This window comes from Bos indicus, chromosome 28 (genome assembly GCF_029378745.1).
Source record: "Bos indicus isolate NIAB-ARS_2022 breed Sahiwal x Tharparkar chromosome 28, NIAB-ARS_B.indTharparkar_mat_pri_1.0, whole genome shotgun sequence".
NCBI classification, from domain to species: Eukaryota; Metazoa; Chordata; class Mammalia; order Artiodactyla; family Bovidae; genus Bos; species Bos indicus.
The window spans coordinates 27,821,878-27,835,763 of record NC_091787.1 but is presented as its reverse complement, the minus strand read 5'-3'; the positions used below and the strand labels follow the sequence as shown (position 1 = coordinate 27,835,763).

Genomic DNA, 13,886 nt, shown 5'->3' with positions numbered 1-13,886 from the left:
TTTTACTACACAGGTGAGCAAAGTGAGGCTTAGAAAGGGTCAATGAGTCATCCAAGGTTACGGAGCTGATAAATGGCAGGTTTGGCCTTGAACACAGGCCCCGGCTGATTCCTTGGCTTGGCACTCAAGGCTCCCCAAGGTCTGTGTCCCAGCCCACCTTCCCAGCAGGCTACTCCACAATCCCTGATCAGTTGCACAGGTTACTGCCTGTTCCCTTGATCCACGTACAGCTTTCTCCCTCCGGTCCTCTCTGGGGGCCACAGCCTGGTCCCCCGTCGTCCTGAGCACTCTTTTACCACCTGACTTTTACCCCAAGGCTTAGCCCTAGTCCCCCTCCTAGGGCAGAGTCTTTCCTGACCCTCCCGGTCCCTGCTTGCCTCCTCCTCAGCTGAGCTCTGGAGCCTCACTGCCTACAGTCACTGGACCCTGGACCACACTGTTTCTGGTGTCTCTCTTCCCTTGGGCATTATCATCAGCCTGAAACCAAAGATGGGACTTTCTCCTGAGGTTCTCATTCACACAGCAGTCTCTAAAGGGGGTCTGGTCTTCTGGGGAATACAACGTGATCCATGGGGAGTGAGAACATGTCAGAACCTGTTTTTACACCTGTTTATCTCCACCGTTTAAACTTTCTACATTATTGCATATGTTTTAAAATTACATATTATATTTGCATAAACACATTTGGCCCCATGGGGCAGGGACCAAAGATCCCACTTCCTGGATTTCCTTAAGTCATCAAATATAGCTCCTTGTAAACAATAGGTGCTCAGTACATACTTCAGTTATCTCAAAGAGGTAGGTTTCAAAAGACTCAGCGGGACAAGAAGGCATATCATATGTGTACACATGTAAGAAATGTGACTGGGCATATACGCGTGCGCGTGTGCACACACACACACACACACACACACAGAGGCACTGACTTGCCCTTGTGAACCTGAGTCCTTGGGGGGATTGGGTACAGTTGAGAGAAGCTGACAGGAGAGGGGCCCCAGGCCTGGAGTAAGGCCAGTGAGAGCGCCTCACGTGAGGAGTAATTGCAGAGAAGCACCTCTGGCGGGAAAACCTAATGGAATTCCTGAGCAGAGTAGGCCGGGAGAGCAGCGGTAATAAATAGAAGTCCTATTAAGGTTGTGACTGCTGACGGGCAAGGGAGGTAGGGCAAGGGGAGGCATCCAGGCCAGCAGCATGACACGGGGTGGAGCTGGAGCCCCCGCCTCCTGGAGCTCCCTCTAGAGCTGTCTCTCTCACTCAGGACCCACGCCTTCCCTCACTGGCCTCAACCCCCAAGTTCCAGGGCAAGGGGGTGCAGGCATCCTTGTGGCCTGGGATCACCTGGAAGGTACTTGCACTACTTGCAAGGAAAAGGTGGGGTTGTTATCACCCCCAAAGCAGGAATATTCCAAATTTCCAAAGTCACCATTTATATAAGAGCCTCTCCCTTTTAAAATGTCTATTTTCTGCATGTATGTTTCATAATACACATACTAGGTTAGTACGATGATCACACATATAAATTTCTAAAATAGAACTATACGTTGGAGGTGTGTGCTCAAACACTTTGTGCGGGATTTGTGCAGCCTTATTTATCCTCAGCACGTAGCAGGGGAGGGCGAGGCAAAGTTTTTTTCTATTTTATAGATGGCGACCTGAGAGCCCAGAGATCCCTGGTGTCCCCCCCAGGGTTGCACAGCCCAGACTGGGTGCAGGACTGGACACCACATTTTAAGGGACTCACCTCGTCCTTGTCTACCACCTGGATGAAGAGGGGGAGAGCAAAGCCGACCTGTGCCAGCTCAGTGATGGCCACGCTGTACTCAGAGCTGTTAAACTCTGGGGCGTTGTCATTGATGTCAATCACCAGGATGTTGAAGGTTGTGGTCACTGTCGCGTCAGATGGGGTGCGGTCATCATTCAGCTCTGTGCCCTGCAGACAGAATAAACATGCCAGGGATAAAGGTAGCCATGATCACAATAAGAGATGTCATTCATTCGGGCTTTTTCAATGCTGGGCACTGCACTTTATGTGAATTATCCCATCTCATCTTCACCATAACCCCAGGAAAAAGATTCTACCACTCAGTTCAGTTCAGTTCAGTTCAGTCGCTCAGTCGTGTCCGACTCTTTGCGACCCCATGAATTGCAGCACGCCAGGCCTCCCTGTCCATCACAAACTTCCGGAGTTCATTCAGACTCACGTCCATCGAGTCGGTGATGCCGTCCAGCCATCTCATCTTCTGTCGTCCCCTTCTCCTCCTGCCTCCAATCCCTCCTAGCATCAGAGTCTTTTCCAATGACTCAACTCTTTGCATGAGGTGGCCAAAGTACTGGAGTTTCAGCTTCAGCATCATTCCCTCCAAAGAAATCCCAGGGCTGATCTCCTTCAGAATGGACTGGTTGGATCTCCTTACGGTCCAAGGGACTCTCAAGAGTCTTCTCCAACACCACAGTTCAAAAGCATCAATTCTTCGGTGCTCAGCCTTCTTCACAGTCCAACTCTCACATCCATACATGACCACAGGAAAAACCATAGCCTTGACTAGATGAACCTTTGTTGGCAAAGTAATGTCTCTGCTTTTGAATATGCTATCTAGGTTGGTCATAACTTTCCTTCCAAGGAGTAAGCGTCTTTTAATTTCATGGCTGCAGTCACCATCTGCAGTGATTTTGGAGCCCCCCAAAAATAACTGACACTGTTTCCACGGTTTCCCCATCTATTTCCCATGAAGTGATGGGACCGGATGCCATGATCTTCATTTTCTGAATGTTGAGCTTTAAGCCAACTTTTTCACTCTCCACTTTCACTTTCAAGAGGCTTTTGAGTTCCTCTTCACTTTCTGCCATAAGGGTGGTGTCATCTGCATATCTGAGGTTATTGATATTTCTCCCGGCAATCTTGATTCCAGCTTGTGTTTCTTCCAGTCCAGCATTTCTCATGATGTACTCTGCATATAAGTTAAATAAGCAGGGTGACAATATACAGCCTTGACGTACTCCTTTTCCTATTTGGAACCAGTCTGTTGTTCCGTGTCCAGTTCTAACTGTTGCTTCCTGACCTGCATACAGATTTCTTAAGAGGCAGGTCAGGTGGTCTGGTATTCCCATCTCTTTCAGAATTTTCCACAGTTTATTGTGATCCACACAGTCAAAGGCTCTGGCATAGTCAATAAAGCAGAAATAGATGTTTTTCTGGAACTCTCTTGCTTTTTCCATGATTCTGCCATTAGCATCTCTATTTTACTGATTCCTGTTACTGATGGGGAAACTGAAACTCAGAGAGGTTAAGTGACTTATACAAGGACACACAGCCAGAGTAGGTGTTAAACTCAGGCAGTGGGTTGAAGTGGGGTGAAGAGGACAAGACAGATTTCAGGGTTCATCTGGAGGTAAAGGGATGAAAATGATGCCAAATTATTCATTTGGCAAATGATGAAATTGAGGCTGAGAACATTTGTGCTAGCAGATAATCAAGACTTAATTCAGCACCTGCTATAGACTGAACACTGTGCGGGCCCTGTGGGGGTCCTAGCTGGACTCAGACACCTGGGCACCCAGTCTCTGGACCAGATTCGCTGGGCCACCAAGTAGCCATTCCCAGACCTTCTGAACCAGAATCTCTGGGTGAGAAGCTCAGGACTAGGTATCTTTTACTAGCTTCCCAGAGGACTGGGATTCACAGCCAAGTGGGGACACTCTACATTATATTTTACAGAAAGATGGAAAAGCTGAGCTCAGGGTCCCACAGTGAGTTGGTGGTGTTGCTGGGACTGTGGAGTGGCTCTCTCACACTGGAGCTGCCTGCCTCTGGAGGAAGGGAACAGACAGGAGAGGAGGCTGAGAGGCACCCTGGGGCTTGGAATTGGATGGGGAAAGGCTGTGTTAGCTCGCCCTCCCCCACTGGCCCACGTGTGGACAGCAGGTAGATAGGACAGAGCCAGTGGGAGAGTCAGAGCTAATCAATCCATCGCTGCCACAGGCCTTCTCAAAGTCAAGGAGAACAGTGCAAGGCCAGGCTGGGGGCACTATCTTTCCCATGCCAGAGAAGGGCCTTCTTCCCAGAGCCCCCCTCCCTGGTCCTTGTATTAGCCCCTCTCTAAATCGAAGTCTGGGGCTGGGGAGGACGCCTGTGGCCCAGGCAGCATCCACACCCTAAATGGGTTTCCCAGGGAATGCCTCAGCAAGTCATTGATTTTAATTAAAACCAGCCATGAGTAGCAGGGGGCTGCAGGAGGTGGGGGGCTGTGGCTCTGTCATACCTTCTGGGGTGGGGACCACTGCCGCTTTGGCCTCTCCCTTCTGCATTGCTCTTTCCTAACCAGCTAATATCCCCCAGGAAAGCCATGAAAATTAGATACAGGGGAAAACCCCAGAAATGGGGTAACTCTAAGAATCCAAGTTGGCTATAAGAGAACTTGAAATCATGGGGTAACAGAAAGGACAAGAGGATGCCCACCCACTCCGGGCCTCCTCATCCCCTGAGATGCGGAAGAAAGCCACAGTTCTCTGTGGTCATCAGTAAGGGCTCTGAGATGGCCAGCAGGGTCCCTGACAAGGCCCACGTGTGACAAGCGCTGGTCCTTCCTGGCAGGGGCCTGGGCACAAGCCCCGGTATGGGAACAGCAGTGATGTGCCTCCTGGAGCCTCCACCTTGGGCACCACTGGAGGCTGGCACCAAGGCATGGGCATCCCCTATACCCAGGATGGAGGTGTCCGGCTCTCACCTTCACGGTCAGGATGAAGCCATGGCTATACAGGGGGTTCTCCCGGTCCAGCAGGCCATTCAAGGTCAGTGCCCCACTGATGTAGTCCAGGGCAAAGATGCTGTTGGTATTCCCTGTGAGAGAGAAGAATTCAGGGTGTGACTGGGGCCCAGGGCAGGTGGACAGGGGGCTGGCGCTGGGATTCCTTTCTGGGGCTCAAGGACTAATCAGTAACTTAAAGTCGATGCTGGTTCCAGGAGCAATGAAAAGAACCCTGGGATACAACAGAGCACACAGCCCAGGCAGCAGACGACACTGAATCACAAGCTGAGAACATTCTGCCTGTTCCGTCTTCCTCGAGGCTCTCTGACTGAGTTAAGGAGAAAGTCTTGACTTGGTGTATATATGTCTTTAACACCCTCTCTAACATTTGCTTCTTTTCCTCTTTAACACAGAGAGAACAGGCTTCAGGATCTGTAATGAGTCATTACTGCTACGTCTAAATACCTGTGTACCCCAAGACTCTGTATGGTGAAATCCCAGTCTCCAAAGATGGTAGTAGGTGCAGTGAGCAGGTGGGGCTTCTGGGCTTAGGTCATGAGGGTAAAACCATCCTGCACGGGATTCATGCTTTATAAGAGACCCCGGAGAGCTCCCCTGTCCCTTCCTAGATGAGGATTTAGCAGAGAGGCGCCATGTGAACCAGGAGGCGGGTGCTCACCCTGCTGTGCTGGCACCCTGAACTCAGGCTTCTAGCCTCCAGAACGGTGAGAAATAAATTCCTACAGTTGCCAAGCTACCTGGGCGATGGCATTTGTTACAGCAGCCCCTGTGAACTAAGGCAGTAGCCTTGTTTTGTTTCCTTGTGTTCATTTTTATGGTCATTCCCTGTTCTATTCTGTCCTTTCTAATCTATTCTATTTTACTCTAATTTTCTATAAGGCAGTGATATAAAGTTTCCCTTTATGATAAATATAAGTTAAAAACAAAATTCAATTTTAAGTTTTAAGTATTTATTAAAATTTAAAATACACCTTGAACGTACTGGCAAAAATCACACATAAATGGCACCGGCTCAAGCATACCCTTACCCTACTCCTTCCCACCAACTTTCTTTTGTGCTCCCCTACAGGCACCCCAGCCCTCACAGTGGTTTCTGCAGGGTCCTCAAATCCAGTCCTGCCTCTTGTCTTTCATTATCTACCTTATCTCTCGGCCTTACCTCCTGTGCTCCCACCCAGTGCCAGCCCCTCCTCCCCCTCCTCCAGGAAGACGGTCCTAATCTCTCTTACTGACCCTCCAGCCCCACAGGCTGCAGCCACTGCTCTGTTTGTTCCCCAGTTGCTTCCTGGGTGTAACTGGGCACTTTCCACCCAGCCTAAAAGCCCCCTGAAGGTGGGAGGCTTTCAAGACTGTTCTTCAAGGTACCCAGCCAGTGCTGGGTGCACAGATGTAAGCAAGTTTCTGAAGGACGGCTGCCCCCAGTTCACCTGAGCCCCCACCTGCCCTTGTGCCCTTCCCATCAGCCTGTGAGTTCACTGGAAACTCCCAATTCCACTACTTTCTCTTCTTCATTAACCAGTGTGTTGGTTCATTCAAATATTCACTGCCATTCATTCACATTTTCAGCAGTCCCCTGGACAGGCCATCCCATGGCCAGGCCCAGTGCTTGGCACTGTGGGGGACACAGAGGTCACTCTGCCAGGAATTCTGATGCTGAAGCGATTATAGCCTCGTCAGAGAGTGTTGACATCCATAAGAATCAGTATCTCCTTTCTATAAATCATGCACAAACCAGTAGCCTTTGTTGAATGATGTTCCTGCTGCAGGAAGAGGCTGTTCACACAGGGAAAGGCTTAAAGAAGGAAAGCTGCATGGAGGAGGTCCCATTAATTCCCTGCACCACACCATTGGCTAGCTGTGTGACCTTGGGCCACTTATCTAACCACTCTGTATCTTGGTCTCATTTGTAAAATTAGGATAATAATGGATCTATCTCATAGGGTTGTGAGAACTAAATGAATGTGAAAAAAAAAAAAATACACGTGTACAGACTTGGAACTGTTCCTGGCACAAAATAAGTACTTAATAAATGTTGTTTGAGCTGGAACTGGAAAGACAGGCAGGACTGGGGAAGGGGTGGATGGACTCTGATTCCATAGGTAGGAACTAACATCCAAGCCCCCGATACACAAGGTAGACGCCAGGATGGCCCATGGAGGCTGCTGTATCTCCCCACTGGGTCCCTTCCCCAGCTCCAAGGGATCTATACACAGTAGGACCTCAGATCCTCTCTTGGATTAACTAGGGGGAAAGAAGAGGGGAGACGACATCCCTCTCTAACTTTAGACTGAGGCAGGGGCTGTTCTCGGCTGGCCCATGCTGGTCAGCAAGGTGGCCCACTCCCAGCCCATCCTCCTGGGCTCCTGCAGCGGCTGCCCAAGGCAGGGGAGAGGCTGCTGGTGGAGGACCCCATTTGGGTCTCATCATTCTCAGACTGTGGGCTCTGAAGACTCTGACCTGGGCCAGGCCAGGGAGGGGACATCCCCCTAGCCTTCACCTTGCCTAAGGCTTTGTCCTGCAGCCTGGGTACCCTCCTGAGAGCTTTTGTATGACTGCCTTCATGGAGCAGGAAGGACAGGGTTGCAAGGAGGCATATAAATGCATGGATACAAAGGAGTTTTTTAAGCTAGGAATTCTGCTGTTGGGGAAACAAGAGGACGTGTGCTTTCATCTGCTCATCATTAGCTAATCCACTCGGCAAACAATTACTGAGCTCCTACAATGTACCAGGGACAGCTTCCAATGGGGAATGCATAGCCCTCAACCAGACATTCCCATGACAGGGTGATCAGTGCTGAGGTGGCTGGAATGTGGACAGCGCAAGGTGCTTCAGGGGCTGGGTTTTCAGAGCCCGTATATGCCGAGCTGGAGGGCTGCCCTGAAGCAAGACCTCCAGGCTCCTGCCTCCCACACCCACTTCCCCACCACACACATATTCATGGACCCCGCCTCCCCAGGCTCTCTGTTCTAGCATCCCATCATTCCAGATTTTCATATACATTTATTCTCCTCAATAAAGGAAGCTATCAACATTTAAATGTGATTCAACTTTTATCTTTGCAAGATTTTTTCTATAAATCATTTACAAACCAGAAGCCCCTTGTTGAATGACGCGCTCTGCCTTTCCGTTTGGTTCTCTCTTCTGGCTCACTTAGTTGGGCCCACCACTCAGAACCTTTGTCCTACTCATGGCCACGCTGCCCATCCCCAGCTCAGAGTCTGTCCTCAGCACATAAAATAACCCCTTCTCCAGCCTAGGCACTTTGTCCAACCAACCTGCAGGCAAATATCCCTCAACTGGTACAAATTCAAACTCAAGGACCCTTCCCCAACACACACACACACACACACACACACACCCATTATTTTTCACACATCTATCTGTGTAGGACTCACCTATCAAAGTATGAGTGACTAACTGCCAGGACCAACAATCAGAAAGGGTTATACCCTGGGAGCTGACAAGACCACCTAAGTGAGTCACCGGCTCTGATGATCCTCCTGTCACCATGGTAACATCAGCACTCACTGGGAAGCTGGGCTTGGGCTGGAACAGGAGGTGAGTCCCATATCCCAAGCAGGGCAGGTCTCATTCGAAGACTGATGGACCAATCAGCTCACTCATTCATCCAAGTTCATATCGAGCACCTACTGTGTGTGAAATGCTAGAGAATCAGCAGAGAAAAGCAGGCAAGGTTCATACCTTCAGTCTCACACAAAAGATTCACAATCAGGACACAACCACACTGCTACTGCTACTGCTGCTAAGTCACTTCAGTGGTGTCCGACTCTGTGTGACCCCATAGACAGCAGCCCACCAGGCTCCCCCGTCCCTGGGATTCTCCAGGCAAGAACACTGGAGTGGGTTGCCATTTCCTTTTCCAATGCATGAAAGTGAAAAGTGAAAGTGAAATCGCTCAAGTCGTGTCCGACCCTCAGTGACCCCATGGACTGCAGCCTACCAGGCTTCTCCATCCATGGGATTTTCCAGGCAGGAGTACTGGAGTGGGGTGCCATTGCCTTCTCCGACAACCACACTACTGAGTGTATAAGCACTTTCGAAGCTAAGGTACCTGAATGAAAGCCAGGTGGAGCAGAGAGACAGCTGTGCCCTGTGGAGGCAAAGTGTCTGGGTTCCCATCATGTTCTGCTGCGTGCTAAATGGGTGACCCTGATCAAGTTATTTAACATATCTGGCCCTCAGTTTCCTAGTCTGTAAAATGGAGGTAATGGGGTAATAGTCCCAACTCCAGAGTGTTGCTGTGAGGATTAAATGAGTTAATACAGTGTCTGGCACATAGGAAGCTCTCAATAAATGCTGGTCACCTGTCCTGTACCAAGATACCACCATGAACCATCTCCTTCACCCACCCCACCCAGGAGCCTTTGCCTAGAGTTTGTGCCCAGCGGTAGCACTGAAGCCAACACATTCTCTTACCAGCAGAGTCTCACAACCCAGGGCTCAGATGTATTAATATGAGGTGGCAGCCTTGAGGCTAAGTCTGAGAACAAAACCCTCAGGTCCAGAGCGTATTGCCTTCAGGGTTCCAGCCTTGAGGTGGGTCCTCACTTCCTTGCTTCCCTCCCTTACTGCTCTTCTCCCATAATCTTTCCTCCCTGGGCGGGAGGGAGGGTGGCATGGGCTTGGCAACTATATACATGAGTTTCTTTGTTATTCTGGAAACTGACACTACCCTGTCAGTGCTCTGGTCTCCCAGACATTTTTCACCCAAGTCCCATGGGGACCAGGGGCCTGGGGGGGCAGCTCATGGGGGATGCCTTTCACCTGTTCAGCCCCCACTGCTGAGCAGAAGGGCAGCTGGTTCCCCTGGGTTGACAGGTGCTGTCCTAGGCATGTGGGGATGTACCTGGTAGGGGAGGGGAACCTGTGGGGGGTGGGGCTGCACCTTGAGAACCCTAAGACTTCAGGAACAGGTTGCTTAAAGCATTCACACAAGAGAAGAAGCAGGTCATTGCTGGCCCTGCTGGCTCTCCTGGAACCCTCCAGGAGCTTCAGGCATTAAGACCTCTTCTGATTTGCAAGAGAGGGGTTGAGAAGATGTGAATCAAGTTCACAAAAGCACATAAGGCTGCTGAAGGCGAGTCACAGCCCTCTTTCCCCTATTTATTAAAAAAAAAAATAGTGGCCACAATTTATTGAGCCCTTCCCTGTGCCAGGCACTGAGCTAAGCTGTCGGCACAATTATATGACTCAATCTTCACAATAACTTTAGAAGAAGATATCCCACGTGCGTATGAGGAAGCAGGCTCAGAGACGTTAAATAACTTGTCCAAGGTCACATGGCTGGTGCGTGGCTGGCCTGGACTGAGATTTATGTCTCTCTTTTTCTCTTTGCAGCCATTCATCCCACATCCACGCTGCACCTGGCCCTGGGCTGAGGCACAAGAAACAGGGTGAGACAAGTCAGATACCATCCTCCTTCACAGAATGAGGGGTCAAAGAAGTTGCTTTTTTTCTCAAGAGGGAGTTCCAGTTAAAAAAAAAAAAAACCAACTCCATACATTCTGGAAAGTTCTAGATAAATTCCTCATAAAATGACAGAGTTTTACGCAGCAGCAGAATGTCCATGTGGTGATGGCCTCCAGGACAGGGGTTCCCAACCTCCAGGATCTAATGCCTGATGACCTGAGGTGGAATTGATGTAATAATAATAGAAGTAAAGTGCATAATAAATGTGATGCACTCGAACCATCATGAAACCACCACTCTGGTCCCTGGAAAAGCTGTCTTCCATGAAACCAGTCCCTGGTGCCCCAAAAAAAGGTTGGGGTCTGCTGCTCCAGGAAGTGGAAGGGAGGGCTATCTGGGGACTGGAGTGGGAAAGCTGGGGTTGCCAGCACACCGGTGATAACGTACATAGGGCACTGGCAAGCCTGCCTTTAGGGAGACCTATGGCTCCAGTGAGAATGCGCGGGAAAATGGAAATAAGCAATGCAATGGTCAGGGAAGCAAATGAGAAAGCAGTATAGAGCCAGATGCCCAGAGGGAGAAGAAAGGAAGTTCTGAGAAAGAGATGGTTATCAGGGTCAAACAGTCTGAGAGACAGGCTCAGGAGAAGAAAGATCCAGTGAAGGTCTCCTGTTTGGATCCTCAGATGCACCCGGAGGTCAGACTGTGAGATACTGTGGCTGAGTGGGGCACAGACTTGGGGACCGTGAGTACAGATGCTGCTGCCTGGAGCTCGGTGTGAAAAACAAGGAGGTGGACTGACGGCTAGAGGGCGCAGCAGAGTTAAGCAAAGGCTTCTGTTTCTAGATGGTCAAAGGCAGAGGGAGAGGGAAACTGGATTGGAGGGAGTACAAGTTGGGGTACAGGGTCAGGCTTGGAGAGCAGGAGGGCAGCTCTCTTTGGGTTGTCGGAAGCTCACCCTGTACCTCCTTGCTCCTTCAAGGCTGGCAAGCTCTCCCCTTCCCCGGCACCCCTACTTCTGGCCCTTGCCAAATCTCATCACTCCCACATCTTGTCCCCTTGTTATCTCGCTGGCAGCGTCTTGACCCATGGCGGAGCTAGGTCTGGGCGAGAAGCAGTTTAGTGAGTGGCTGATGGTGCGTGTGGGAACACAGGCTGATGACTTTCAATTGCTTTGTCTGCTCTGCTGGGCTGATAGCAAGCACTCTTGCTGCCCTCTGAGTTATAAGGAAAACCAACAGCTCCCACCTTGGTCCTGTCTGTTCTTAAGATCCACTACCAATGTCACCGACTTCAGGGAGCCAGTCCTGAAGGCTGTGTCCTCTCTCACCCCACTGAGTCCCAGGGCTGGGCTGGCACCCTCAGAACAGCCCTGTGCCGTGGGGCCTCCCTGGTCCTCACATCCAGAGACTCAGTGTGGCCTTGAGGGTGAAGGGTGGGGTTTCATGCTCCTGTCCATGGTACCCAGAACGGTGCTCATTACCTATCTGTTGGATGGCCTAAAGTTTCTTGTCCCCTCTGCAGGGCTTAGGAAGGGTCAGTGAGCACACACCAGGTGGGGTATGCTCTGGGTCTGGCCCGTGCTGGGCCATGAAGTTGGAAAAAAAAAAAGAAAAAAGCCATGCATATGAGGCACTCATGATCTAGCTGGTCTTCTGGGTCCAGTGGTCTTCTATCAGTCCACTCAAACACTAGTCCCTAAATGGATGAGGGGACCAGTGGGAGCCTGATCCCTCACCTGGCCTCTGACTCTGTCACCCGGCCCTCCCAGGGAAGTGAGCAGAACGGGGATGTGCGCCCCCTACCCCCGGTGGCCCCTCCTTCAGCTGTGGTCTCTGCCTGGAGTCTGTTAGGTCAACACCTGAGTGAAGACTGCCTACTGTGTGTGAGCTCGCAGGATGCAAAAGAGACCTAGGTGCCAACAACAGATCTGCCAGTTACTAGCTGTGAGACCCCCTGCAAATTGTGAATTCCCTTGAGCCAAATCCCTTATCTATAAAGTGTGCTTAACAGCTCCCACCTCACAGGGTTGTGTAAGGATCAGGTGTGATCATGTATGTACAGGACCTATTGTGGTGCCTGTCTTGGTTCCTGTTCCTTCTTCCCCTACTATGACTGTTTTCTGAATAGACCAAGTTAGCCCCAACCATGCCCGTCTTACGCAGAATGTGCCAGGAGAGGCTCTCTCCATAAAAGCCAACATATACTGTGCCTGGCACTGTGCAAAGTATATTGTATGTGTATGTATATATATATATATATATATATATATATATATATTTTAATATTCACAAAACTCCCACGACATAGGTCCCCCTTTTCCCAACAAAAAATTAAGGCATAGGGAATAACTGGTCCTAGATCACAGTGAGGGGTGGAACAAACAATTAACCTCAGCTCTCACTAAGCTAGAGTTCATGTCCCACCCAGAGGCCCCTGGATTTCTCTTCCCCCCTTGTCCCCAGCCAAGGATACCCTACTAAACAGCTGCCTGTGTGCTGCCTATGTCGCCTGGGCCAGCGGGACAAGCTGGCCGGCAGGCCCATCACTGTCAAGTGGAGCTGTACATTTCTGACTGGTACAGAATGGTATCACTGCATAATGAAAACTGGGAGTCAGTCTGAGATATGGGCTTTGGGCAAGATATCTTATGAATTAAAAGTTGTTACTTAGCTGCCTGCTGACAAAAGGGGCCGAGTCGAGTCCCAGGTGGCACCTGGGCTGGGCTGCATTCAACAGCTCTGTGTCCAACATATGGCAACCAGAGGTGTGGGTTACCTTAGCTTTCAATCACAGGAGATGCAAGTGAGAGCTTGCGGCATGCCCCTGCCCCAAGGACCGTGACGGTAGATGAGGCCTACCCCCTTCTCCAGAGCTTCCCCTGAAGCTGCCTGGAATGCTCTCCCTGCATCTTCGCAGGTGCCTTGTCTGCAGTCCAGCCTCAGTCCACAGGTTCACCTTTGAGGGGCCTCGAGAAACGCTCTCTAGTCACCCCGCCATCCTGCTCTCGCCTTCATCACCCTCTTCTCCATTATCCTGTTTGGTCTCTTTCAAAGTGCTTCTACCTTCTGAACTTCTCTTTTCATCTGTTTATGTGTTTGGTTACTGTCTGTCTCCCACACTGGAATATAAGCCCCAGGAGGGCAGGGACCCACTTCTGCAAGTGCCCGGGTGACACACATAGGTGCTCAACAAAGGCTTCTGAATGATGTGTGGGCTACAGCGGGGGTGTTGGGGTGCCATTCTGAGGCTGGTGTAAAGGGCTGCAGGACAGAATGATACAGGGGTGACTTACAGTGTCACACTCACAGAGATCATAACTGCAGTAGGGTCATGGGGAGGGGGCAGCCAATTAGCATTTCCAACTGGGGCGATCACACTCTCCCGATGCACCCACAGTGACATGTCTGAGCTGAGTGCGTCTTGTTAATTACAGTTATTAGCGGCCAGTTGGGGAAAGACGACCTCCGAGCTCCACAAGCAGGTGGGAATTACAGTCTGCTCGTCTTGTCGGCGTTTCACAGAACGACGGTTCTCATCAAGCTCAACTACACCAACAAACGGTCACCTCTCCTAATAAGACCACAGACTGGACTCACTAATCTGCTCATAACTGGCTCCAAAGTATGAAGCATTCACCTGATCAGCCAAGGACAGCAAAGCCTATTATGTCAGGGTTGCAAAGGGTC

The 13,886-nt window shown here is 50.4% G+C and overlaps 1 protein-coding gene across 3 annotated transcripts in view; it reads right to left on the bottom strand.

Annotated features, from left to right (window-relative positions):
* Positions 1 to 13,886, bottom strand: part of LOC109553682 (cadherin-23-like) — a 392,820-nt gene that overhangs the window by 138,925 nt on the left and 240,009 nt on the right. For all 3 annotated transcript variants that reach the window (XM_070781989.1, XM_070781991.1, XM_070781990.1), the window contains 2 exons: positions 4,725 to 4,837; positions 1,742 to 1,930 (listed from right to left, as the gene is read on the bottom strand). In XM_070781989.1, the coding sequence (XP_070638090.1) occupies positions 1,742 to 1,930; positions 4,725 to 4,837 (302 nt within the window). The remainder of the gene's footprint in view (positions 1 to 1,741; positions 1,931 to 4,724; positions 4,838 to 13,886) is intronic.